Source organism: Ranitomeya variabilis, chromosome 3 (assembly GCF_051348905.1).
Source record: "Ranitomeya variabilis isolate aRanVar5 chromosome 3, aRanVar5.hap1, whole genome shotgun sequence".
Lineage (NCBI taxonomy): Eukaryota > Metazoa > Chordata > Amphibia > Anura > Dendrobatidae > Ranitomeya > Ranitomeya variabilis.
This window is the reverse complement of record NC_135234.1, coordinates 450,320,361-450,348,083: the sequence shown is the minus strand read 5'-3', so window position 1 is coordinate 450,348,083 and position 27,723 is coordinate 450,320,361. Positions and strand designations below refer to the sequence as shown.

At 45.7% G+C, this 27,723-nt stretch overlaps 1 protein-coding gene across 4 annotated transcripts in view; it reads left to right on the top strand.

Annotated features, from left to right (window-relative positions):
• The first annotated feature begins 437 nt into the window (after positions 1-437).
• Positions 438-27,723, top strand: part of LYG1 (lysozyme g1) — an 81,667-nt gene continuing 54,381 nt past the window's right edge. The window contains exons 1-2 of one of the 4 annotated variants that reach the window (XM_077296535.1): positions 517-554; positions 6,064-6,152. In XM_077296535.1, coding sequence (XP_077152650.1) covers positions 6,151-6,152 — 2 coding nt within the window. In that variant the 5' untranslated portion in view covers positions 517-554; positions 6,064-6,150. Of the gene's footprint in view, positions 555-1,506; positions 1,593-6,063; positions 6,153-21,688; positions 21,817-27,723 lie in introns of those variants that run through there. The other 3 variants (XM_077296538.1, XM_077296536.1, XM_077296537.1) reach the window with 3 other exon arrangements.

The following is a 27,723-nucleotide window of genomic DNA, read 5'->3' as shown; positions in this document are numbered from 1 at the left end:
TATAGACATTTTGTCAAAGCGGCGTAAACTGTCATTAGGTCAAAAGTGGGCAATTTTTGCCCTTCTGTTATTCCTACTGCTCCTCTGATAATTTTGTGTTTTGTTGTTGTTTTTTTTAATCTACCATACAGTTCTAGGGATATGAGCATTTTTTATGTTGTGCTAATTTCTATGGTCTTTCATCTCTTGTAATGTTTTTGCATGTCGTGTGAGGAACAGTAAAGAAGGTTAAAGTACCTGTAGCATGCAACATCATTCTTCCCCATTTACTGTGTGTTTATTTAATTTTTTTATATTTTTATTCTTTCCACTTAAAAAAAAATATCTGAAAATGTAGCAATTTCTTTCAGTTTGATTTCTTTGAAACCAGCTGATTTTGTACGCTCTTTGAAAGGAGGTGGTATCTTTTTGTTCTGTTACACATTACTTTCAGTTTCAGTTCCCCAATGCCTTATAAAAGCTGAAGAGAGAAAGCAGACGCCTCACACATCCTTTCCAGAGACTTCAACTAGCTGCTGATTTTCTAAACATTACTGGAGAAACTTTCTGCAAAGGTAAGCAAACCAGACAAAGCACAATTTTATTTACAAAATATATTGTAAATATTTATAACTATAGATAAACAATAGATCTGATGAGAAATATCAAGATAAGTGATGAACAGTGCATAAAGAAGCAGGAAAAAATGTGTGACAGAAATAACACAACCAGTCTTCATGGGTCACGCATAAGTCAGATCACTTTGGGGTGGATTTCACCTCTTTTAACCCCTTAGTGACCGAGCCAATTTGGTACTTAATGACCAAGCCAATTTTTACAATTCTGACCACTGTCACTTTATGAGGTTATAACTCTGGAACGCTTTAACAGACCCCGCTGATTCAGAGATTGTTTTTTCGTGACATATTGTACTTCATGTTAGGCCGGCATCACACTTAGCGTAGGGAAATACGGTCCGTATTTTACGGCCGTAATACGCATAAAAATCCAGAAATGGTGATCCGTAAGCAATCCGTTGGCAAGGTGTGGTCGCGTATTTTGCGCATGTAATGTTGCGTATGTAATCCGTATGACATCCGTAATGCGTTTTTTCCACGCAACCTGACAAAATGAACATTCAACGGTTTTTGAGGCTGAAATTAATTTAAATGAGCATCAGCAACCCTATTTAAGGCCTCTACAACAGGTGTAACCCTCCCATATGGCCATTTTGTGGTTGTGCATCTGTTGGTGTGTTGTGGTAACGTTTGCACCATGTCTGACCTACTGCACTTCACCCCAACTCAGCGGGTTTTGTTTAACTGGGTGTTGTCGCGTCGGTTTGGCCAGCCATACCCTGTGATTGTAGATCCACAAAGGAGGAGAAGAAGATTGTGGGTGCATCCTCTTTTGACCCAACGCCTCACTAAAGGCCATTTTCAGAGGCTCTATACAGCTCTGCGTGCACATCCTGATAAGTTTTACCTATGCTGTCGAATGACAATACCAACATTTGATATCTTGTTGGAGACAGTACGTCCTGGACTCACGTATCAGGACACCAGGATGCGAAAAAGCATATCCGCAGAGGAGCGTCTTCTCCTTACCTTACGGTATGTATTCAACATCCTCACATACTGTATGTTGATGATATTTTCATTTTCAGGGTTGTTTGCTATCAGCTATTTTAAAATGTATGTGTTACTCAGGAGAAAACCACAAGATAAAGATATATTTTTAATGTTCTACTTATGTACACTAGGTAAATATCGATTAATTTCAGTGATATTCCAGTGTTTTGTCATAAACAACATACTTGCGCTTTATCATGTTTTCTCTAGCAAAAACAAGAGAAGGCGGGCACCGCACACAATATAAGAGAAGGGATCAGCCCCGTGCATATAAAGGATACCAGCAAAAAGACAAAGAAAAAGATATGCACACAATGGGATCAACCATACAAAATAAATTTTATTATAACATATTGCTACAAACAAGGGCAATGAAGAGGACAAACAATTAAAAACATTTAAAACCAGACGGACCAACCCACATCCCCCAGGACACAATGATGAGGATCAATGTCACAGCACACACAATATGTGTAGGTGGTACAGAGGACATGAAATCAGACAGCAAGTTCAAGCAATGACAGTAGAAATATTTAGTGCCCCGTGCTGCCAGCTGACCAGACCCCTAATATCACAGATCCTAAAATAAGACCGGCAATCCCTAACAATAGAGCAGGCATGGAATACATGTGCATATATGTCCCAACAATCAGTCAAATACTGAACCACATGCATGAAAGATAAGGTATGCCTGCATCCCTCCTAAATGTAAACACCCCGTATCATACGTCACCCAATGCACAATAAGGGTACTGTCTCACAGTGGCACTTTTGTCGCTACGACGGTACGATCCGTGACGTTCCAGCGATATCCATACGATATCGCTGTGTCTGACACGCAGCAGCGATCAGGGACCCTGCTGAGAATCGTACGTCGTAGCAGATCGTTTGGAACTTTCTTTCGTCGCTGGATCTCCCGCTGTCATCGTTGGATCGGTGTGTGTGACACCGATCCAACGATGCGTTCGCTTGTAACCAGGGTAAACATCGGGTTACTAAGCGCAGGGCCGCGCTTAGTAACCCAATGTTTACCCTGGTTACCATCGTAAAAGTAAAAAAAAACTAACAGTACATACTCACATTCCGGTGTCCGTCAGGTCCCTCACCGTCTGCTTCCCGCTCTGACTGACTGCCGGCCGGAAAGTAAGCAGAGCACAGCGGTGACGTCACCGCTGTGATCTGCTTTCACTTTACGGCGGCACTCAGTCAGAGCGGGAAGCAGACGGTGAGGGACCTGACGGACACCGGAATGTGAGTATGTACTGTTAGTTTTTTTTTACTTTTACGATGGTAACCAGGGTAAACATCGGGTTACTAAGCGCGGCCCTGCGCTTAGTAACCCGATGTTTACCCTGGTTACCCGGGGCCCTCTGCATCGTTGGTCGCTGGAGAGCGGTCTGTGTGACAGCTCCCCAGCGACCACACAATGACTTTCCAACGATCACGGCCAGGTCGTATCGCTGGTCGTGATCGTTGGAAAGTTGCAGAGTGTGACAGTACCCTAAGATCCTGGCCACTGAAGAGCCGATATCCTATCAGTGAAAGTATGTAGATATATCCTGAAAGGAAAGAGGGGGGGGGGATTATGCCAAAATAGCAAACACACAAGGTCGTGTGCCCCTTAGCACAGCTGGGGTGTGTAGGGGAATTGCCGAAAAAAAGTCCAAAGGGGGGATGGAGGCCCCATGCGTATCGACACTGCTAGAGCGTCTTCATCAGGGGAAGGTGGTAAAGACATTGTCTCAATCATGCCCCTTAAATGTAAGCCATAATAAGAAAAGAATAGGTATCACCTGTGAGGTTGCAGCGGCGTTCCGATAGATCACTGGTGTGCGGCACTGAAACCAACTTCCGGACATGCGCATAAGGAGGTCGCCGATAGGCGCCTGTGCTCCAACATACTCGCACCCCTCAGCAAAATTCCACCGTGCAAGCGCAGTATTAGTCAATAAGGAGGACGCTACATAATCTCCAAAGGATACGAGTGTATGCGCAGGCGCTAAAGTAAACATAACACAGACGCCTGGGCATGCGCAGTAGAAGTCTGGAGCGTGCACAATGATATAGGTAGTCAGCAGTACTCCACCACGCAAGCGCTGTATTTGTAAATAGAATACGCGCCGGACAGTCCCCAGTGCGCAAAGGTCTATGCGCAAGCGCCAAAGTTACCATGGAAAGGACGCTTAGAATATGCGCCAATAGATATACAAGTCATGCGTAGTAGCGTAAATAGTCAAGTACCCCGCCTTATGCCGCACTTATGTCTAAATCGAGTATACCAGCTATTGATCCGATAAAAGGGTATACAAACGGAAAATGGAGTCGCATTGCTTGTTTGAAAAGTGCGGATATGCTGAATCCATATTTTGAGAACCAAGCAAGGTTGTCACAAGTCAGTATCTTAATTAGCAAATCCCATACGAAGCATGGCATGTAAAGGTTATTCGAAAAAATGACGACAAGCAGTGACTGAGCGCAGGTACCCAAACTGTATGAGTGCCCGCCCCCAAAAAAGGGGTTTTAAGCACCATTGTGGGTCACCGCTCAATACAGAACAATAAATATTGTCCAAAAAGGGGGATGTCCCCAAAAGCACTATTATCTTGGGTGGCCCAAGTGCCGATAAGGTAAGGCCTTTAGATGATAGATGAGGTCAAAGAACCCACGCAAAGGGACATAAAGCTCTCAAAAACAGAAATGGAGGATACAAAGATACTCCCAAACCCGATGGACTTTTGTCCACAGGGCCAAATGAATATACACGAATAATTCTGATTATGAGAAGATATTTTCCGTATTATTTATTGTCCATTTTACAGGAGAAACTACAAATGCGTGTGCAAAGCCGGTTGGAGGTAAAAGAAGCATATGTAAATTAAACATATACAAGTCCACCCATACCCTAGTCAAACCCCACGATGGAATAAAGCCCCAGAGAATAGGCCCATGGCCGTATAGTCAAGCCACTAGGTACAGACTATGATCACAGCACCCTGATGTCCCTATACAGGTGGGAAGAGTAAACACATAGATGGAACCTAGTAAACAGTGTATATGTGTATCCATCTCTAAGAGTAAATCAGACATAGGACAAGGGAGGGGAGAAAAAAAAAGGAAAAGGAAGGGGGTGGGGGAGGGGGGGAGGAGTTGAAAAAATGAAAAGGAAGAAAGGGAAGAGGTGGATGCAGCTGGCAGCACATTGGAAACATAACAAACGTGGGCACCACATGGGGGGAAACAATATATACATCTGTCCACAAAATGCACTTGAGAGTTGCCGAAGAGTGCTTGATAGTTGTCAAAAGAGACCACGAGATCTTCTTATTAGTACCATTATGCCCCTAAGGGGGAGGAACAATTCCACCATCATACGCATGATATCTGTAAAAAATAAATGGTACAGGTTAACTGGCACCAAATGTATACCCCCAATTAAAATAAGAGCCTAAATCTGCTTGTAAAAGCCAGTGAATAGAAGTTCCTCATTAATACCCATCGGGGCCCGACTATTCAAGTTGTAGATCCACTTAGACTCCCTTCTAAGCAGATCAAGTGTGATGTTGCCACCTCTTATATCCGGTTTCACCCCTTCCAACCCCATCACCCTAATACTCCCTACAGAGAGACCATGTACCTGCAAGAAATGTCCTGCCACCGATGAGAGTTTCTTACCTCGTTCCAAATCTCTTTTAGCCGTATTGATATTGGAAAGATGCTGCTGCACCCGGCGTCTCAGCTCCTGTGTTGTGTATCCCACATACAATTTGGGGCAGCCACACACCAAGGCATATACCAAATTCCTGGTACGGCAGTTAAAGTATGCTGACGGCTCAATCTTCCTTGGGATATGTGGAAGTGTTAGACCTGTGTCTGAGATCATAAAGCTGCAAATATTGCATCCACCACACGGATAGGAGCCAAAAATCCGGCCACACGTGCCACTCTTAACGGTTGCTCGTTTGAAGTGGCTAGATACTAACTCATCCTTTAGATTACGTGACCTCCTGGCCACCATCCTAGGAGTGGGGGCCAGCCAGGGATGAAGTTTAGGTTCTGTTAGTAAGATGTTCCAATTTTTCTTCAAGATCTCATGAACATCCCTCCACTGGTTATGGTACACAGTAATCAGATTGATGGTTTGTGCGGTGTTCTTCTGTCTTGGTTTGAGTATGTCCTCACGTACACAGCGCTGAGAGTGTTGGAACGCTTGTGCTATTACTCTACGTGGATACCCCCTAGCTTGAAATCTATCCGTGAGCTTCCTGGATTCCGCCCAAAAGTCGTCCTTGGCAGAACAGTTCCTCCTGACCCTTAGGATTCGGAACTGTCCCTTGGGTATGCTATTGCGAAGATGGGCCGGATGTGCACTGTCATAGTGGAGTAGGCTATTCGTATATCATGTTTTCTCAACACTATTGTTAGATAACTAATATGTTTTTTTGGGTCCTTTCAGCTTCCTGTCAACTGGCTTGTCTTATGCGGGACTACACCTGGAGTTTCTCATTGGTCGCTCCACGATTTCTGGCATTGTGCGCTCAACATGTATGGAAATATGGGTGAAAACTACATGAACTTGTCATGCCTGAGCCAAAAATGGCAGATTGGCTAAAAATAGCCCGTGGGTTCAATGACACTTGTGACTTCCCACCCTGCATTGGAGCCCTGGATGGGAAACATATCGGTGCATAAGCCGCCGAACTCTGGGTCCCAATTCTTCAATTAAAAGCAGTTTATCTCTGTAGTTCTGTTAGCTGTAGTTGACAGTAACTACAGGTTTATAATTGTAGACATTGGGGCCTATGGGCGAACAGGAGACTCAAGGGTCTTCAATTCGTCCATTATGGGTCGGCGGCTACGTGAAAACCAGTTAGACCTCCCACCACCACAACAACTCCCAGGCTCCAATGCTGAAACAGTGCCATATGTTCTTGTGGGAGATGAGGACTTCCAATTGACACGGAATGTCATGAGGCCTTATCCCAGGCGCAACCTGGATCACCGGCGGCGTGTTTTAAATTTGAGGCTTTCCACGGCGCGTAGACTGGTGGAGTGTGCCTTTGAGATTCTGTGTGCCAAATGGCGACTCCTCCAGTCTGCCATTCAGCTGAGTGAGGCTACTATTAATGAAATTATAAAAGCGTGTGTTGTTTTGCACAATTTTACTAGACTTCATGATTGTCCGTCATCTGTTGGTGAAGAAATGTTGCCCAATGTGAGTAGCCCTACACCACATGGTCCTCCTCTGCGCCGTCCCCTTTCTGGAATCAAAGTGAGAGATATTTTCACAAATTATTTTGTTTCTCCTCGGGGTGCTACTCCCTGGCAAGAATATGCTGTTTCTCAGTTGTGATTTCCTTATTTACCAAAAATATATTATCACTAGGGTTGAGCGACCTTTACTTTTATAAGATCGGGTCGGGTTTCACGAAACCCGACTTTTTCAAAAGTCGGGTCGAGTGAAATCGGCCGATCCTATAAAAAAGTCGGGGTCGGCCGAAACTCGAAACCCAATGCAGTGCATTGGGTTTCCAATGGTTCCCAGGGTCTGAAGGAGCGGAAACTCTCCTTCAGGCCCTGGGATCCATATTTAAGTGAAAATAAAGAAATAAAATAAAAAATATTGCCATACTTACCCTCTGACGGGCCCTGGTACTAACCGGGAACCTTCCTTCCTTAGAATCAGCCTTCCAGGACCTTGCGGTGACGTCGCGGCTTGTGATTGGTCGCGCGGCCGCCCATGTGACCGCTGCGCGACCAATCACAAGCCGCGACGTCACCGTGACGTCACCGAAGGTCCTGGAAGGGCTGATTCTTAGGAAGGAAGGCTGCCGGAAAGAAGCAGGGCGTGTCCGAGGGTGAGTATATACCTAATAGGAATATTCTATGCTTCGTTCCGGCAGCCTTCCTTCCTAAGAATCAGCCCTTCCAGGACCTACGGTGACGTCACGGTGACGTCGCGGCTTGTGATTGGTCGCGCAGCGGTCACATGGGCGGCCGCACGACCAATCACAAGCCGCGACGTCACCGCGACGTCACCGCAAGGTCCTGGAAGGCTGATTCTAAGGAAGGAAGGTTCCCGGTTAGTACCAGGGCGCATCAGAGCGTAAGTATAGCGATATTTTTTATTTTAATTCTTTATTTTACACTTAAATCTGAATTCCGATACCAATTCCCGATATCTTAAACATATCGGGAATCGGTATCGGAATTCCGATTCCAGATTCAGAAGATCGCCGACTTCATGGCCGACCCCACACAGGGGTCGGGTCGGGTTTCATGAAACCCGACTTTGCCAAAAGTCGGCGACTTCTGAAAATTGCTGACCCGTTTCGCTCAACCCTAATTATCACCATAAAAATTTGTTTTCATACAGAAACTGTATTCTGTGTGTTGTATTTACTTAATTACCAGATGCTTATGAACCGAGCATATGTGTGTGATGTAAGAATGATTGTCCCACAAACGTCAATTGGCTTTTGACAACATTTTTTACTTAGAGCAAAAGCCTTTTGTTGTAAACTTTCAACCATATTTGTTTCATATGTTTTTTTGGGGGGGGTTTGTCTTTTTTTTTTAAACGACAGAACAAACTGCAATTACAGCACAAAGGTAACCAAAACATGGTTACGCGTAACAAATATAAACAAAAACAACTTTTGGTTACAGATTTCTGTAAGTTGGTGAAGGTGATGGCGGCAGCTCAGGGTCCTGCTCAGGTGGCCTTTGTTGGTCCAATTTGTTGTGAATTTGCTTTTTGCTCCCTCTAGTGGTTACTAGTTTTTTGACTCTGGTTTTTCTGTCATTCCTTTTATCCGCACCTGGGTCGTTAGTTAGGGGTGTTGCTATATAAGCTCCCTGGACCTTCAGTTCAATGCCTGGCAACGTAGTTATCAGAGCTAGTCTGCTGTGCTCTTGTCTACTGATCCTGGTTCCAGTTATATCAGCTAAGTCTGCCTTTTGCTTTTTGCTATTTGTTTTGGTTTTGTATTTTTGTCCAGCTTGTTCCAAATCTATATCCTGACCTTTGCTGGAAGCTCTAGGGGGCTGGTGTTCTCCCCCCGGACCGTTAGACGGTTCGGGGGTTCTTGAATTTCCAGTGTGGATTTTGATAGGGTTTTTGTTGACCATATAAGTTACCTTTCTTTATTCTGCTATCAGTAAGCGGGCCTCTCTGTGCTAAACCTGGTTCATTTCTGTGTTTGTCATTTCCTCTTACCTCACCGTCATTATTTGTGGGGGGCTTCTATCCAGCTTTGGGGTCCCCTTCTCTGGAGGCAAGAAAGGTCTTTGTTTTCCTCTACTAGGGGTAGCTAGATTCTCCGGCTCGCGCGTGTCATCTAGAATCAACGTAGGAATGATCCCCGGCTACTTCTAGTGTTGGCGTTAGGAGTAGATATATGGTCAACCCAGTTACCACTGCCCTATGAGCTGGATTTTTGTATTCTGCAGACTTCCACGTTCCTCTGAGACCCTCGCCATTGGGGTCATAACACCAATTGTCCTTCAGCCTGTGTGGATGCTGTGTGGGGCGGATCATAATACATGCCTTGTTCATATTGGCCAGTTGGGTATTGGCCATAAGGGATTTGTCTCTGGCCCTCATGCTGATGAACATATTGACTGGACTCATACCCACCCCCAAAATGGCCATGTTGTCCAAACCCAGGTTGGGACCAGCCTACAGCACTGGGTCTGGAAAAGTGGCCATATTGGGAAGGTTGGTTGTAGGCTGCCATATGGTACGGTGCTGGCCTTGGTTGATTTTGTGTTGGGAGGGGTTGAGGTGTAGGCACATGTGGAGGAGGTGCTTCAAATACTGATTGACCATGCACCTGTTGATTTCGTGGAAGGCGCAAGAGGTTATGTGGTGAAAGCTGCCTTCTCTCAATAAATTAAAAAACCTCATAGGGGTCATTTGCTTAAATCAATCAGGATTTGAATGCACCCTCTCACACATAGCCTCACCTCACGGGGAAGGGGACGAAGGTATCGGGCCAGGCTGCGAGCAAAGGCCTCCTCAGTATCATCCGTGGCTGCCCTGGCCAAATAATTGAGGACCCCAGTGTCCACTTCCCTCCTAGTGGCTTGCAGCTCTCTCCTTCTGCGGCCTCTGTGTAAAGGCCCAGATGCCTGTGGGGAAGACACCTGTGGTACAGTAGGGCTGCTGCTGTGTCCATGCTCTTCTTCCTGGCTTACAGGATCAGGTCCTGCTGATGTTGTTGGTGCTGCATCTTGGAAACTTGTTGCTGTCTCTTGTGATGCAGAAGCCGATGGTCCAGGAAGGATGGAGCTAGAAGAGGCCAAAGATGGGCCTGCCACCTCTTCATCAACAGCAACCGGATCTATGACAACCTCCGAGTCTGACCCGGTCTCCCTCTCAGTGAGATTGGACTGTGTTCTGGTAGGAAAATAAAAAAAAAAATAATAATAATAGTTGAGTCATTTTCTAACATAAGTTTATTAGACATCTTCTCCCGGTAATTACCTACACGCAACCTACGATCCTCACAAAATATCCTTCTCTACTACCCTGTTATCTCCTCATCACACAATCGTATACAAGATTTATCTTGTGTATCACCCCTACTCTGGAACCCTCTACCACAACACATCAGACTCTCGCCTACCATCGAAACCTTCAAAAAGAGCCTGAAGACCCACCTCTTCCGACAAGCATATAACCTGCATTCACCAACAATCGACCACACCACTGCATGACCAGCTCTACCCTTGCCTACTGTATTCTCACCCATCCCTTGTAGATTGTGAGGCTTTGCGGGCAGGGTCCTCTCTCCTCCTGTACCAGTTCTGACTTGTATTGGTTAAGATTAATTAGCTTTTTTGATTCTGCATACCCCTCCTTACATGTAAAGCGCCATGGAATAAATGGCGCTATAACAATACCAAATAATAATAATCATAATAATAATAATAATAATTGTGTTGTGATGTTTTTACTTTCTGTCTTAGATCCATACTGGGATCCAAAAATGAAAGTCGATCGTAGTATATGTACTTTCTTTTTTTGGTTGGTGCTGCTGACTCACTTCTTGCCCACTGCTGCCTTTCCCGCCAATATTGGTCCCTGATGCTGCGCCATCGTGTCATAACATCTTCCACTGCAATGACATGGTATCAAATATTCTATTAGGTCATTCTGCACATTGCTTAAAACAGTTGGCATTGATTGATCATATTTTAATGATGCTAATAAAATGCCTTCTTAAATGATTTCCCTAAAGTTTAAATTTTACAACAGCAAATAGATTCTACACAATAAAATGAAACAACACAAGGACAGGGTTCACTCCCCTCTGTACCAGTCTGGCGTTAACAAAAATAGTACCCAACGCAACATCTATATTATCTATGTACGTAAACCCTTTCTCATGTTCATCATCTTTGTTTTTGAACAAAAATTTTAAAAAAAAACACACACTAAGTGTTCTGTCTCCGCCATCTAATTTGTTACCTCCAATTATCTGTTTGCATAATTTGCAGTTTCTCAGCCAGTATACAGGACTTGATATATTCATACCTTTATTTATCTGTGTGCTTTGGCTCCCTCTAGCGGTCAGAGTTATGTTGACAGTTCTATTTTTCTGTTATGTATTTTTTATGTCTGATTCTCCTCCCTTGCAATGCATTATGGTAGCTCAGCCCACATTTCCCTCAAGTTTCCTTTCAGTTTCTTCAGTTTGCCTTTCAAGGAAAGACGCTTGCACTTCATCCCCCTTGCGATTGCATTGCCAGTATGTCTTAATGTTTTTCTCTAGATAATTCCTGCTCTATATTAGCCTAGCTTAACCAGTTGTACTCCTAGTTCAGTTACTAGCCTTCTAAATGTCATGCATAACGTTTATCATGTGTAGTATGTATCGGTCTATACCATGTACTGATTCCATGTATATCATTGTTCACAGTTTCACCGCATCAATATACCACTACGTTTAATAAAGCACAGACTCAACCACAGTCTCCTTATTGGACCCCGGTATAGCGGTTTAGCTGACTGTATAGCTACGTGGGCCTGTCTCATTTAGTGAGGACAGAACACTAAGCAAAAAACAAACGTCCAGAAATCATGTAGGTAAAGCATTTTTCAAGGTTCATTAATGTTGCAACATGAGTGTACTTACAAAGTTGTGTCTGCTCCGCACGTGGCCGTTGGGCATAATCTGGGAATAGGATCCCACAGATGGTCCTCCAATTTGGATCCCGCTGGTCCCAGATTTCAGGCCTTTCTTGGACCAGAATGAGGAGCATATCCACGTTGATTATGCTGGCCATGCTGCTTGCAACTCCATGGAGGCGAGCGCCAGACTTCCGGGATGTCTGTCTGGCTTTTTCAGCTAATTAGCATGTCTGAGCTTCCTGATTGAGGGCTTGGCACATTTCCTGGCACCTGGAGATGTCTGGCGTATTTCTCGCAAGTCACACTGCTGGTCCGTGTGTAATCCGTATTTTTCTCGCCCCCATAGACTTTCATTGGTGTATTTTTTGCGCAATACGCTGACAAACGCAGCATGCTGCGATTTTCTACGGCCGTCCAAGACCGTATAAAACGGATACGTAAAATACGGCAGAGCTGGGCCATAGAGTATCATTGCACCGTGTGCAATCCGTATTTTCTGCACCTCTCATACATCAGTAAAACACGCTAGTGTGACGCCGGCCTTAGTGGTAACATTTCTTCGATATTACTTGCGATTATTTATGGAAAAAAAACGGAAATATGGCGAAAATGTTTTTAAATTTTGCAATTTTCAAACTTTGTATTTTTATGCCCTTAAATCAGAGAGATATGTCACAAAAAATAGTTAACAAATAACATTTCCCACATGTCTACTTTACATCAGCACAATTTTGGAAACAATTTTTTTTTTGTTAGGGAGTTATAAGGGTTAAAAGTTGACCAGCAATTTCTCATTTTTACAACACCATTTTTTTAGGGACCACATCACATTTGAAGTCATTTTGAGGGGTCTATATGATAGAAAATACCCAAGTGTGACACCATTCTAAAAACTGCACCCCTCAAGGTGCTCAAAACCACATTCAAGAAGTTTATTAACCCTTTACGTGCTTCACGGGAACTGAAACAATGTGGAAGGAAAAAATGAACATTTAAAGGGCCACTGTCACCCCCTCCAGCCGTTATAAACTAAAAGAGCCACCTTGTGCAGCAGTAATGCTGCAGTCTAACAAGGTGGCTCTTTTAGTTTTTGATTCATTTATTACCTCAATAAAGCGTTTTAAAAATTGGCCACACATACCAGATATTGTACCAGGAGGCGGTCCGAAGCGTCCTGTATGAATCCCCCAACTGCCGTCACTCTTCAGGGCCGATGGTACCCGCCCCCTTCGCGTTGTTGCTTCTTAAATCCTGCGCTGTGCGTGCCTGCCTGGGGCCTGCGCAGTGTTCTTTGTCAGTCACATCTCAGATGCCGGGTGCCTGACTGTGCCTGTGCGGGCAGTGCGGCCGCCCTGTTACTGAATCCCCACCCTGCACTGTGTTATTCATTATGCACAGTGCGGGGCTGGCATTCCTGGGCATGCGCACTGAGCTGTTCAGACGCTCCTCCATCTCAGACGCTCTCCCATCTCTGACGCTCCCCCGCCTTCCCGGGAACCCCAGCCCCGCACTGTGCATAATGAATAACACAGTGCGGGGCGGGGATTCAGTAACAGGGCGCAGTCAGGCACCCGGCATCTGAGATGTGACTGACAAAGAACACTGTGCAGGCACGCACAGCGCAGGCGCCGGATTTAAGAAGCAACAACGCGAAGGGGGCGGGTACCATCGGCCCTGAAGAGAAGAGTGACGGCAGTTGGGGGATTCATACAGGACGCTTCGGACCGCCTCCTGGTACAATATCTGGTATGTGTGGCCAATTTTTAAAACGCTTTATTGAGGTAATAAATGAATCAAAAACTAAAAGAGCCACCTTGTTAGACTGCAGCATTACTGCTGCACAAGGTGGCTCTTTTAGTTTATAACGGCTGGAGGGGGTGACAGTGGCCCTTTAACTTTTTTGCAAACATTTTACTTCAGAACCATTTTTTTTATTTTCACAAGTGTAAAAACAGAAATTTAACCATAAATTTTGTTGTGCAATTTCTCCTGAATACGCCGATACCCCATAAGTGGGTAAACCACTGTTTGGGCGCACCGCAGAGCTTGAAAGAGAAGGAGTGCCGTTTTACTTTTTCAATGTAGATTTGGCTGGAATTGAGATCGGACGCCATGTCGCGTTTGGAGAGCCCCTGATGTGCCTAAACAGTAGAAACCCCCCCACAAGTGACCCCATTTTGGGAACTAGACCCCTTAAGGAACTTATCTAGATATGTGGTGAGCACTTTACACCCCCAAGTGCTTCACAGAAATTTATAACGTAGAGCCGTGAAAATAAAAAATCCTTTTTTTTTCCCTCAAAAATGATTTTTTAGCCTGCAATTTTTTATTTTCTCAAGGGTAACAGGAGACATTGGACCCCAAAATCTGTTGACCAGTTTGTCCTGAGTATGCTGATACCCCATATGTGGGGGGGGGGCACTGTTTGGGCACACATCGGGGCTCGGAAGGGAAGGAGCGCCGCTTGGAATGCAGACTTTGATGGGATGGTCTGCGGGCGTCATGTTGCATTTGCAGAGCTCCTGATGTACCTAAACAGTAGAAACCCCCCATAGGTGACCCCATTTTGGAAACTAGACCCCCCAAAGAGCTTATCTAGATGTGTGGTGAGCACTATGAACCCCCAACTGCTTCACAGAAGTTTATAATGTAGAGCCATGAAAATAAAAAAATATATATTTTTTCCACAAAAATGATCTTTTCACCCCCAAATTTTTACTTTCACAAGGGTAACAGGAGAAATTGGACCCCAAATTTTATTGTGCAATTTATGCTGAGTAGGCTGATACCCCATATGTGTGTGGGGGGGGGGGGGGCACTGTGTAATACACTCACTGTCAGGATTCAGCTCTGCTTGCAGGATCTAGCTATTTCACCCATATATGATTTTCATGCTTAGGATCGTGTGACAACGAGCTTTTCTTCCTACTTCTCTCAGTTTTTCATTGAACAGTGAGAAAAATAGGGAGAGCAGCTCGTCGGTATGTGACTGTAAGTGTCCAAAATGCATATGTGCTTAGGGGGGGCGCAAACAGAATTCTTGCCGCGGGTGTCAGAAAACCTAGGTAAAACTTCTGCCCACATACAGGGCCGCCATCTGGGCATTATTGCCCTTACTACAGTATGGGGCCCAGTGGTCAGAGGCAAAAAGGGGGGCCCAAACATTCTGGCAGCTCACTGCGCTTGGGCCCCCCTCTCTTGCTTCTGTTCATCGGGCCCCTGGACATTTTGTTCTATTCTGCCGAACTCCCGATGCATAACAACACTGTGGTGATTTAACCCCTTAACGACCGCCGATACGTCTTTTAACGGCGGCAGTTAAGGGTACTTAAACCACAGCGCCGTTAATTAACGGCGCTGTGGAAAAAGTGAATAGCGCCCCCCAGAGTCGGATTTTCTCCGGGGTCTCGGTTGCCGAGGGTAGCCGAGACCCCAGAGAACATGATTCGGGGGGTTTTTACCGACCCCCGAGTTGCGATCGCCGGTAATTAACCGTTTACCGGCGGTCGCAACAAAAAAAACCAAAACGCGTTTTGCCATTTAATTTCTCTGTCCTCCGATGTGATCGCACATCGGAGGACAGAGAAATATTGTCCCCGATGGCCCCCAATAGCCCCCCAATACACCTATCTCCCCCAGTGCTCCTCGTGGCTCCCGATGGGCGCCGCCATCTTTTTTCCGGGCATGCGCCCGCCGCCCGGCACCCGGAAGATCTTTGGGGTCTTTGACCCCAAAGAACATGATCGGGGTCGGTTTTTACCGACCCCTGTTTTGCGATCGCCGGTAATTAACTGTTTACCGGCGACCGCAAAAAAAAAAAAAGCGATCTGTAATTCTCTGTCCTCTGATGTGATCGCACATCAGAGGACAGAGAAATAGGGGGATTCGGGGACCCTATCATACTCACCCGGTGTCTCCGGGTCCTCCTGCGTCTCCTCTTGCCGGCCGGCTTCTTCCTCTGCAAAGAAAATGGCGGGCGCATGCGCAGTGCGCCCGCCATCTGCTGCCATCTGCCGGCCGGCAGGAGAGACGAGTTGGGGCTAAAATTAGGGTTAGGGCTAGGGTTAGGGCTAGGGTTAGGGTTAAGGCTAGGGTTAGGGCTAGGGTTAGGGCTAGGGCTACGGTTGGGGCTAAATTTAGGGTTAGGGCTAGGGTTAGGCTACTTTCACACTAGCGTTTTTTGGCTTCCGTCGCAATGCGTCGGAGAAAAAACGCATCCTGCAAAAGTGCTTGCAGGATGCGTTTTTTTCTCCATTGACTTGCATTAGCGACACATTGCAACGGATTGCCACACGTCGCATCCGTCATGCTTTGGCGGACCGTCGGCACAAAAAAAACGCTACATGTAACTTTTTTTGTGCGACGTGTCCGCCATTTCCGACCACGCATGCGCGTCCGGAAGTCCGCCCCCGCCTCCCCGCACCTCACAATGGGGCAGCGGATGCGTTGAAAAAACAGCATCCTCTGCACCCATTGTGCGGCGCTTACAACGCTAGCGTCGGTACGTCAGCCCGACACACTGCGATGGGCCGAGTACGACGCTAGTGTGAAAGTAGCCTTAGGCTTCTTTCACACTTGCGTCGGTACGGGGCGGTCACAATGCGTCAGCCCGACGCACGTTGTGAAAATTGTGCACAACGTGGGCAGTGGATGCAGTTTTTCAACGCATCCGCTGCCCAGTTTATGTCTTGGGGAGGAGGGGGCAGAGTTACGGCCACGCATGCGCGGAAATGGCGGACGCGACGTACAAAAAAAAGGTTACATTGAACTTTTTTTGTGACGACGGTCCGCCAAAACGGATCCAGTGCACGATGGACACGACGTGTGGCCATCCGTCGGTAGTACAAGTCTATGGGCAAAAAAGGCATCCTGTGGGCACATTTGCAGGATCCGTTTTTTGTCCAAAACGACGGATTGTGACGGATGCCACACGACGCAAGTGTGAAAGTAGCCTTAGGGTTAGGGTTGGGGCTAAAGTTAGGGCTAGGGTTAGGGTTAAATTTAGGGTTAGGATTGGGGCTAAAGTTAGGGTTAGGGTTGGGGCTAAAGTTAGGGATAGAGTTGGGATTAGGGTTAGGGTTTGGATTAGGGTTGGTATTAGGGTTACGGTTGGGATTAGGGTTACGTTTGGGATTAGGGTTGGGATTAGGGTTAGGGTTGGGATTAGGGTTAAGGTTAGGGTTGGGATTAGGGTTAGGGGTGTATTGGGATTAGGGTTAGGTTTGAGGTTAGGGTTGAGATTAGGGTTAGGGGTGTGTTGGATTTAGGGTTTTGATTAGGGTTTTGGTTAGAGTTGAGATTAGGGCTGTTTTGGGGTTAGGGTTGTGATTATCGTTAGGGTTGTGATTAGGATTATGGATCGGGTTGAGATTAGGGTTAGGGGTGTGTTGGAGTTAGGGTTGGAGTTAGAATTGGGGGGTTTCCACTGATTAGGTACATCAGGGGGTCTCCAAACACGACAGACAATTTTGCGCTAAAAAAGTCAAATGGTGCTCCCTCCCTTCTGAGCTCTGCCGTGCGCCCAAACAGTGGTTTACCCCCACATATGGGGCATCAGCGTACTCGGGATAAATTGGACAACAACTTTTGGGGTCCAATTTCTCCTGTTACCCTTGTGAAAATAAAAACTTAAGGGCTAAAAATCTTTTTTGTGGGAAAAAAAATATTTTTTTATTTTCACTACTCTGCATTATAAACTTCTGTGAAGCACTTGAGCATTCAAAGTTCTCACCACATATCTAGATAAGTTCCTTAGGGGGTCTAGTTTCCAAAATTTGGTCACTTGTGGGGGGTTTCTATTGTTTAGGTACATCAGGGGCTCTGCAAACGCAACATAACACCCACAGACAATTCTATCAAAGTCTGAATTCCAAAATGGCGCTCCTTCTCTTCCGAGCTCTGCCGTGTGCCCAAACAGTGGTTTACCCCCACATATGGGGTACCAGCATACTCAGGACAAATTGGAGAACAAATATTGGTGTCCAATTTCTCTTGTTACCCTTGTGAAAATAAAAACTTGGGGGCTAAAAAATATTTTTTGTGGAAAAAAAAAAATATTTTCTATTTTCACTACTCTGCATTATAAACTTCTGTGAAGCACTTGGGCATTCAAAGTTCTCACGACATATCTAGATAAGTTCCTTGGGGGGTCTAGTTTCCAAAATGGGGTCACTTGTGGGGGGTTTCTACTGTTTAGGTACATCAGTGGCTCTGCAAACGCAACATAACGCCCGCAGACCATTCTATCAAAGCCTGCATTCCAAAATGGCGCTCCTTCCCTTCCGAGCTCTGCCGTGTGCCCAAACAGTGGTTTACCCCCACATATTGGGTACCAGCATACTCAGGACAAATTGGACAACAACTTTTGGGGTCCAATTTCTCTTGTTACCCTTGTGAAAATAAAAATTTGGGGGCTAAAAAATCTTTTTTGTGGGAAAAAAATATATTTTTTATTTTCACTACTCTGCATTATAAACTTCTGTGAAGCACTTGGGCATTCAAAGTTCTCACTACACATCTAGATAAGTTCCATGGGGGGTCTAGTTTCCAAAATGGGGTCACTTTTGGGGGGTTTCTACTGTTTAGGCACATCAGGGGCTCTCCAAACGCGACATGGCGTCCGATCTCAATTCCAGTCAATTTTGCATTGAAAAGTCAAATGGCGCTCCTTTGCTTCCGAGCTCAGCCATGCGCCCAAACAGTGGTTTACCCCTACATATGGGGTGTCGGCGTACTCAGAACAAATTGTACAACAACTTCTGGGGTCTATTTTCTCCTGTTACCCTTGGTAAAATAAAAATTTGGAGGCAAAAAATCATTTTTGTAGAAAAAATGCGATTTTTTTATTTTCACGGCTCTACGTTATAAACTTCTGTGAAGCACCTGGGGGTTTAAAGTGCTCACCACACATCTAGATAAGTTCCTTAAGGGGTCTAGTTTCCAAAATGGTGTCATTTGTGGGGGGTTTCCACTGTTTAGGCACATCAGGGGCTCTCCAAACATGACATGGCGTCCGATCTCAATTCCAGCCAATTCTACATTGAAAAAGTAAAACGACACTCCTTCTCTTCCAAGCTCTGCGGTGCGCCCAAACAGTGGTTTACCCCCACATATGGGGTGTCGGCGTACTCAGGACAAATTGTACAACAACTTCTGGGGTCTATTTTCTCCTGTTACCCTTGGTAAAATAAAAATTTGGAGGCAAAAAATCATTTTTGTAGAAAAAATGCGATTTTTTTTTATTTTCACGGCTCTACGTTATAAACTTCTGTGAAGCACCTGGGGGTTTAAAGTGCTCACCACACATCTAGATAAGTTCCTTAAAGGGAACCTGTCACCACGTTTTTGGAAGATGGGATAAAAATAGCGTTAAATAGGGGCAGAGGTGGGCGTTACATTAGTGTGTGTGTTATGCGTTTATTACCCACCTAAGTTGCCGAAATAACTTTGCAAAGTCTCCGTTTTCGCCTGTCAATCAGGCTGGTCAGGTCGCATGGGCGTTGTCTTCCCCCAGATTTGGCGTAGTTTTCCGTTGGTGGCGTAGTGGTGTGCGCATGCCCAAAGTCCGGAATCCTCTTCCAGGGGATTTAAAATAGCGCGGTGTTCGTTATTGCATTGGTGATCGGTGGGCGCGGCCATCTTCCTTTGGCCGCGCGTGCGCAGAAGCGGCGCTCTGCTGGCCGCGGCTTCAGGAAAATGGCCGCCGCGATATCCATCTGCGCACGCGCGGCATCCCGCGGCCATTTTCCTGAAGCCGCGGCCAGCACAGCGCCGCTTCTGCGCACGCGCGGCCAAAGGAAGATGGCCGCGCCCACCGATCACCAATGCAATAACGAACACCGCGCTATTTTAAATCCCCTGGAAGAGGATTCCGGACTTTGGGCATGCGCACACCACTACGCCACCAACGGAAAACTACGCCAAATCTGGGGGAAGACACCACGCCCATGTGACCTGACCAGCCTGATTGACAGGCGAAAACGGAGACTTTGCAAAGTTATTTCGGCAACTTAGGTGGGTAATAAACGCATAACACACACACTAATGTAACGCCCACCTCTGCCCCTATTTAACGCTATTTTTATCCCATCTTCCAAAAACGTGGTGACAGGTTCCCTTTAAGGGGTCTAGTTTCCAAAGTGGTGTCATTTGTGGGGGGTTTCCACTGTTTAGGCACATCAGGGGCTCTCCAAACATGACATGGCGTCCGATCTCAATTCCAGCCAATTCTACATTGAAAAAGTAAAACGACACTCCTCTTCCAAGCTCTGCGGTGCGCCCAAACAGTGGTTTACCCCCACATATGGGGTATCGACGTACTCAGGAGAAATTGCACAACAACTTTTGTGGTCTAATTTCTCCTGTTACCCTTGTGAAAAAAAAATTGGGGGGCAAAAAGATCATTTTTGTAGAAAAAATGCGATTTTTTTTTTTTTATTTTCACGGCTCTACGTTATAAACTTCTGTGAAGCACTTGGGGGTTCAAAGTGCTCACCACACATCTAGATAAGTTCCTTAAGGGGTCTAGTTTTCAAAATGGTATCACTTGTGGGGGGTTTCCACTGTTTAGGCACATCAGGGGCTCTCCAAACGCGACATGGCATCCGATCTCAATTCCAGCCAATTCTGCATTGAAAAAGTCAAACGGTGCTCCTTCACTTCCAAGCTCTGCGGTGCGCCCAAACAGTGGTTTACCCCCACATATGGGGTATCGACGTACTCAGGAGAAATTGCACAACAACTTTTGTGGTCTAATTTCTCCTGTTACACTTGTGAAAATAAGAATTTGTGGGCGAAAAAATAATTTTTGTGAAAACAAATGCGATTTTTTATTTTCACGGCTCTACGTTATAAACTTCTGTGAAGCACTTGGGGGTTCAATGTGCTCACCACACATCTAGATAAGTTCCTTAAGGGGTCTAGTTTCCAAAATGGTGTCACTTGTGGGGGGTTTCCACTGTTTAGGCACATTAGGGGCTCTCCAAACGCGACATGGCGTCCGATCTCAATTCCAGCCAATTCTGCATTGAAACAGTCAAACGGCGCTCCTTCACTTCCAAGCTCTGCGGTGCGCCCAAACAGTGGTTTACCTCTACATATGGGGTATCGGCGTACTCAGGAGAAATTGCACAACAAAATTTGTGGTTAAATTTCTGTTTTTACACTTGTGAAAATTAAAAAAAATGGTTCTGAAGTAAAATGTTTGCAAAAAAAAGTTAAATGTTCATTTTTTTCTTCAACATTGTTTCAGTTCCTGTGAAGTACATAAAAAGTTAATAAACTTCTTAAATGTGGTTTTGAGCAGCTTGAGGGGTGCAGTTTTTAGAATGGTGTCACACTTGGTTATTTTCTATCATATAGACCCCTCAAAATGACTTCAAAGGTGATGTGGTCCCTAAATAAAACATGGTGTTGTAAAAATGAGAAATTGCTGGTCAACTTTTAACCCTTATAACTCCCTAACAAAAAAAAATTTTGTTTCCAAAATTGTGCTGATGTAAATTGGACATGTGGGAAATGTTATTTATTAACTATTTTTCGTGACATATCTCTCTGATTTAAGGGCATAAAAATACAAAGTTTGAAAATTGCAAAATTTTTAAAATTTTCGCCATATTTCCGTTTTTTTCATAAATAATCGCAAGTAATATCAAAGAAATGTTACCACTAACTTGAAGTACAATATGTCACGAAAAAACAATCTCAGAATCAGCGGGATCCGATAAAGCGTTCCAGAGTTATAACCTCATAAAGTGACAGTGGTCAGAATTGTAAAAATTGGCTCGGTCATTAAGTACCAAATTGGCTCTGTCACTAAGGGGTTAAAGATACACCTAAAGTGTTGTTAATGCATCGGACGGACGAAAATGGGCACTGTACCTATAAGTTGCGGTGGCCGGCCCGGGTGCATCATTGTCCTGACGTCACACTGCTCTTGCTCGCACTTCCTCATTCCGAGCAGAGCATCGTGCAATATGCCAGGTGTCAGTGGGCGGACAAAGTAGGTTGAGGAGGCGGCGAGCAGTCAGGCAGAGTAAAGTGAAGAGACTTCGTCCTGTCTCTCTGAATCTGGTAAGCAGAAGATGTTTCAGGTGGCTGCGCCTGGCAGCGTGTGGCTGATGAGAGAAGGCGAGTGGTGACTGGGGGCTGCGTCCAACAGGGTTCAGGGGGAGGATAGTGGGGAATACCAGCCCCCACTAGCCTCCCCCCTGGACCCTGCAGCCCTCACTAGCCTCCCCCCTGGACCCTGCAGCCCCCACTAGCCTCTCCCTGGACCCTGCGGCCCCCAGCCCCCACTAGCCTCCCCCTGGGCCCTGCAGCCCCCACTAGCCTCTCCCCTGGACCCTGCAGCCCCCCCAGTCCCCACTAGCCTCCCCCCTGGACCCTGCAGCCCCCCCAGTCCCCACTAGCCTCCCCCTGGACCCTGCAGACCCCACTAGCCTCCCCCCTGGACCCTGCAGCCCTCACTAGCCTCCCCCCTGGACCCTGCAGCCCCCACTAGCCTCCCCCTGGACCCTGCAGCCCCCACTAGCCTCTCCCTGGACCCTGCGGCCCCCAGTCCCCACTAACCTCTCCCTGGACCCTGCAACCCCCACTAGCCTCCCCCCTGGACCCATGGGCCACACAGGGATAGTTGGGTTAATTAGGTTAAGGTCCTCGCCCCTCTGTATCAGTCTGTGATTGTTAGTTTTATTTACTGTGATATCTGCAATTTGTATGTAACTCCTCATGTACAGCACCATGGAATCAATGGTACTATATAAATAAATAATAATAATGCGTTGAGGCGGTAGGCCAGTCTGAACAAATGTGTTTTTAGGATACACTTAAAACTGTGGGGATTAATCGTATTAACCTGGGTAGTAAATAAATGGGGTGATCACCCCTTTACTGTTGACTACTTTTTATTTTTCATATGATCACTTTGAGTTAAGTTTTGAGGTGTATTTATGTTCTAGAATTTATAGATTTTTAATAAATACCAATAAAGATATTTTTTAGTTTTGCATAATCGGTGATTATATAAGCAATAATATACCGTATATACTCGAGTATAAGCCGAGATTTTCAGCCCACTTTTTTGGGCTGAAAGTGACCCTCTCGGCTTATACTCGAGTCAGTGTCGGCGGGTGAGGGGGAGCGGCGGCTGTCACATACTCACCTGCTCCTGGCGCGGTCCCTGCATGTCCGATGGTCTCCGGGCAGCTCTTCCTGTATTCAGCGGTCACGTGGCACCGCTCATTACAGTAATGAATATGCACGCATATTCATTACTGTAATGAGCGGTACGTGACCGCTGAACATAGGAAGAGGCTGCCGGCTCCCGGAGACCATTTGACAGTGAGACGCTGCCAGGGACTGCTCCGGGAGCAGGTGAGTATATCAGGGGAGGTGAGCAGTGCGCGATAGTCACCTGTTCCCCGTTCCACCACTGCGCGCTGCTCTGTCTTCCGTCCTCTGGCTGTGACTGTTCAGGTCAGAGGGCTCGATAACGCGAATAGCGTGTGCACCGCCCTATGCCTGAACAGTCAGTGCAGAGGATGGAAGACAGAGCAGCGTGCAGCGATGGAACGAGGAAGGTGACTATCGCAAGTGCCGGGGGACTGAGCGAAGAGAGGTGAGTATGTGATTTTTTTTATTTTAATCGCAGCACCAGCAAATGGGGCAAATGTGTGGAGCATCTTATGGGGCATATATGAGGAGCATCTAATGGGGCATATATGAGGAGCATCTTATGGGGCATATATGAGGAGCATCTTATGGGGCATATATGAGGAGCATCTTATGGGGCATAATGTGTGGAGCATCTCATGGGGCCCCTAATGTGTGGAGCATCTCATGGGGTCCCTAATGTGTGGAGCATCTCATGGGGCCACAATGTATGGAGCATCGTATGGGGCCATAATGTGTGGAGCATCTCATAGGGCCATAATGTATGGAGCATCTCATGGGGCCATGTGTGGAGCATCTCATGGGGCCATAATGTGTGGAGCATCTTATGGGGACATAATGTGTGGAGCATCCTATGGGGCCATCAACCTCTATGCAGCATTGTATGGGGCGAATGTTTCTATGGAGCATCTTATGGGGCCATTATTAACTTTTGTGCAGCATTATATGGGGTATATTTTAATATGGAGCATCTTATGGGGCCATCATGAACTGTATGGAGCATTATATGGGGCTCCTGATTCAATATGGATATTCAAAAACACTTAACCTACTGATGTCTCCACTAATTTTACTTTTTTTGGTATCTATTTTTATTTTTGACATTTACCGGTAGCTGCTGCATTTCACACCCTAGGCTTATACTCGAGTCAATACGTTTTCCCATTTTTTTGTGGCAAAATTAGGGGGGTCGGCTTATGCTCGGGTCGGCTTATACTCGAGTATATACGGGTACACTGTTTCCATTTACGGTATTTGGTGGGCAGGCTGAGGCGGCAGCGGTGGGCAGGCTGAGGCGACCATTAGATTCTTCTTGACTGGGTGGTGTGCGCATCATCGGCTGTGTGAGTAAATAACAAGTCCATGTATTCATTTGTCCACCATTTCAGTACGTGATTGTATGATACAATCATTCCTTCCCCCTCCCACTCCCCAACAGCAATGTATATATGTTACTGGAGGAGCCTGACCTGCTGCAAAACCTAATGCCCAATTACAACATCAGGCAGCTGCTTACGATCATCCAGTAACTTATAAGTTTTGGTTGTTGTTTGGAAGTGGGGTGGAGAATTATTGATGCAAGCGAGTATATATGATTGGAAAGCATCTTTATTATTATGGCAGCATAATTTTTGAAAGGGGGAAATCGGTCTGCGCTCGCACAGCAGTGCATGGACTGGGCGCCGATCTCCTGACAAGCATCCTCATACATGCTGTGAGGCTGCTGAGTTCAGGTCAGGAGACCCGCGGCCGGTCCATGCACCGTGGTCCAAACGCAGATGTTATGGACTGGTCCGCCCATTCCCCAGACCTGAATCCAATTGAACACATCTCGGACATCATGTCCACATCTGGAACATCATCTCTGGTATAAACTGAGTCCAGACATCTTGTCTGTTCTTCAGTTGATAACCACTTCAATTATGTGTTCCAGCAGAAGGTCATAGCTGAATAAGCATTGGAATGAAGTGCAAGTTCTTGTTTCCTTACATTCATAATTAAGCAATTCTTCAAACCTCAATATGATGGTGACATGTCCCTTCTTAAGAGATGAGTTTATGGATTTTGGTCCCATTTAACCATTACATCTATGACAAATGCTATTTAATTATTATTATTTAATTAGAAAAATGGGAAAAAATACAATTCCATCAAAACAATTATGGTAATACCAAATTAATATAGTTGTTTTACTGAGAAATGAAGTTCCGTCGCCGACCGCGAGACCGGCAGCTCAGGAGAGAGACTAGCAGCACGCCAGGACACAGGAGCGGGGATGACAAGGTGAGTAGCAGCAGGGGACCCGGCGGCAACAGTCCTAGCAAGTGCGCACTTTGAGAATTCAGAAGCATGCAATTGCCTGCAGTGACTGCAGAGTTTCATCTCAAACCCTGTTGCATGCCAAATCTAACATCGTGTAATATCCTCACTGTCAGGATTCAGCTCTGCTTGCTGGTTCCAGCAGTCATCACATGTCCACTTCACTCATATGCGATTTTCATACTTACGGTCATGTGACAACAAGCTTTTGTTCCTGCTTCTCTCAGTTTTTCACTGAGCATTGAGAGAATTGGGAAGTGCAGCTCGTCGGCACATGACTGTAAGGCCACGTTCACACATTCAATATTTCGATAATAGTGATTATAGGCTCACAGGCAAAGAACCTGAGGTGCTGATTGACAGCCACTCTGCAGTGGCAACAACATTTATTTCTAATCTCAGTTATCACCATACTGTCATTTTGTTTGCTATATTCTGAAGCTTCCAGTATATAGAGTTAAAATCTGCATCCAAATGGTTTTCACTTCACAGGTGTGCTCTGTCAGGTTTAATAAGTGGGATTTCTTGCCTTATAAATGGGGTTGGGACCATCACTTGTGTTGAGCAGAAGTCTGGTGGATACACAGCTGATAGTCCTACTTAATAGACTGTTAGAATTTGTATTATGGCAAAAAAAAAAGCAGCTAAGTAAAGAAAAACTAGTGGCCATCATTACTTTAAGTAATGAAGGTCCGTCAGTCCGAAAAATTGGGAAAACTTTGAAAGTGTCCCCAAGCGCAGTTGAAAAAACCATCAAGTGCTACAAAGAAACTGGCTCACATGAGGACCGCCCCAGGAAAGGAAGACCAAGAGTCACCTCTGCTTCTGAGGATAAGTTTATCCGAGTTACCAGCCTCAGAAATTGCAGGTTAACAGCAGCTCAGATTAGAGACCAGGTCAATGCCACACAGAGTTTTAGCAGCAGACACATCTCTACAACAACTGTTAAGAGGAGACTTTGTGCAGCAGGCCTTCATGGTAAAATAGCTGCTAGGAAACCACTGCTTAGGACAGGCAACAAGCAGAAGAGACTTGTTTTGGTTAAAGAACACAAGGAATGGACCTTAGACTAGTGGAAATCTGTGCTTTTGTCTGATGATTCCAAATTTGAGATCTTTGGTTCCAACCACCGTGTCTTTGTGCGATGCAGAAAAGGCGAGCGGATGGAGTCTACATGCCTGGTTCCCACCGTGAAGCATGGAGGACGAGGTGTGATGGTGTGGGGGTGCTTTGCTGGTGACACTGTTGGGAATTTATTCAAAATTGAAGGCATACTGAACCAGCATGGCTACCACAGCATCTTGCAGCGGCATGATATTCCATCCGGTTTGCGTTTAGTTTGACCATCATTTATTTTTCAACAGGACAATGACCCCAAACACACCTCCAGGCTGTGTAAGGGCTATTTGACCAAGAAGGAGAGTGATGGGGTGCTACGCCAGATGACCTGGCCTCCACTGTCACCAGACCTGAACCCAATCGAGATGGTTTGGGGTGAGCTGGACCGTAGAGTGAAAGCAAAAGGGACAACAAGTGCTAAACATCTCTGGGATCTCCTTCAAGATTGTTGGAAGACCATTTTCAGTGACTACCTCTTGAAGCTCATCAAGAGAATGCCAAGAGTGTGCAAAGCAGTCATCAAAGCAAAAGGTGGCTACTTTGAAGAACCTAGAATATAAGACATATTTTCAGTTGTTTCACACTTTTTTGTTAAGTATATAATCCCACATGTGTTAATTCATAGTTTTGATGCCTTCAGTGTGAATTTACAATTTTCATAGCCATGAAAATACAGAAAAATCTTTAAATGAGAAGGTGTGTCCAAACATTTGGTCTGTACTATATATATATATATATATATATATATATATATATATATATATATATATATATATATTGTCTAAGGGGTACTTCCGTCTGTCCTTCTGTCTGTCTGTCACGGATATTCATTGGTCGTGCCCTCTGTCTGTCATGGAAATCCAAGTCGCTGATTGGTCGCGGCAAAACAGCCACGACCAATCAGTGACTGGCACACTCCGGCGGCAAAATGGCCGCTCCTTCCTCCCCGCAGTCAGTGCCCGCTCCATAATCCCCTCCAGTCAGCCCTCACACAGGGTTAATGGCAGCGTTAACAGACCACGTTATGCCGCGGTGAAACGCACTCCGTTAACGCAGCTATTAACCCTGTGTGACCCACTTTTTACTACTGATGCTGCCTATGCAGCATCAATAGTAAAAAGATCTAATGTTAAAAATAATAATAATTAAAAAAAAAAAAAAAAAGGTTATTCTTACCTTCCGACTTCGCGGCTGTCCTTGGCAGTGCAAGCGGCAGGTTCCGGTGCCAAGGATGCTATGTGAGAAGGGCCTGCCATGACGTCATGGTCATGTGACCGCGACGTCATCACAGGTCCTGCGTTCATACCAACCCTGGGACCGGAAGCTGCCGCGTGCACCGCACACAGGCGCCAAGACTTCAAGGGGCCT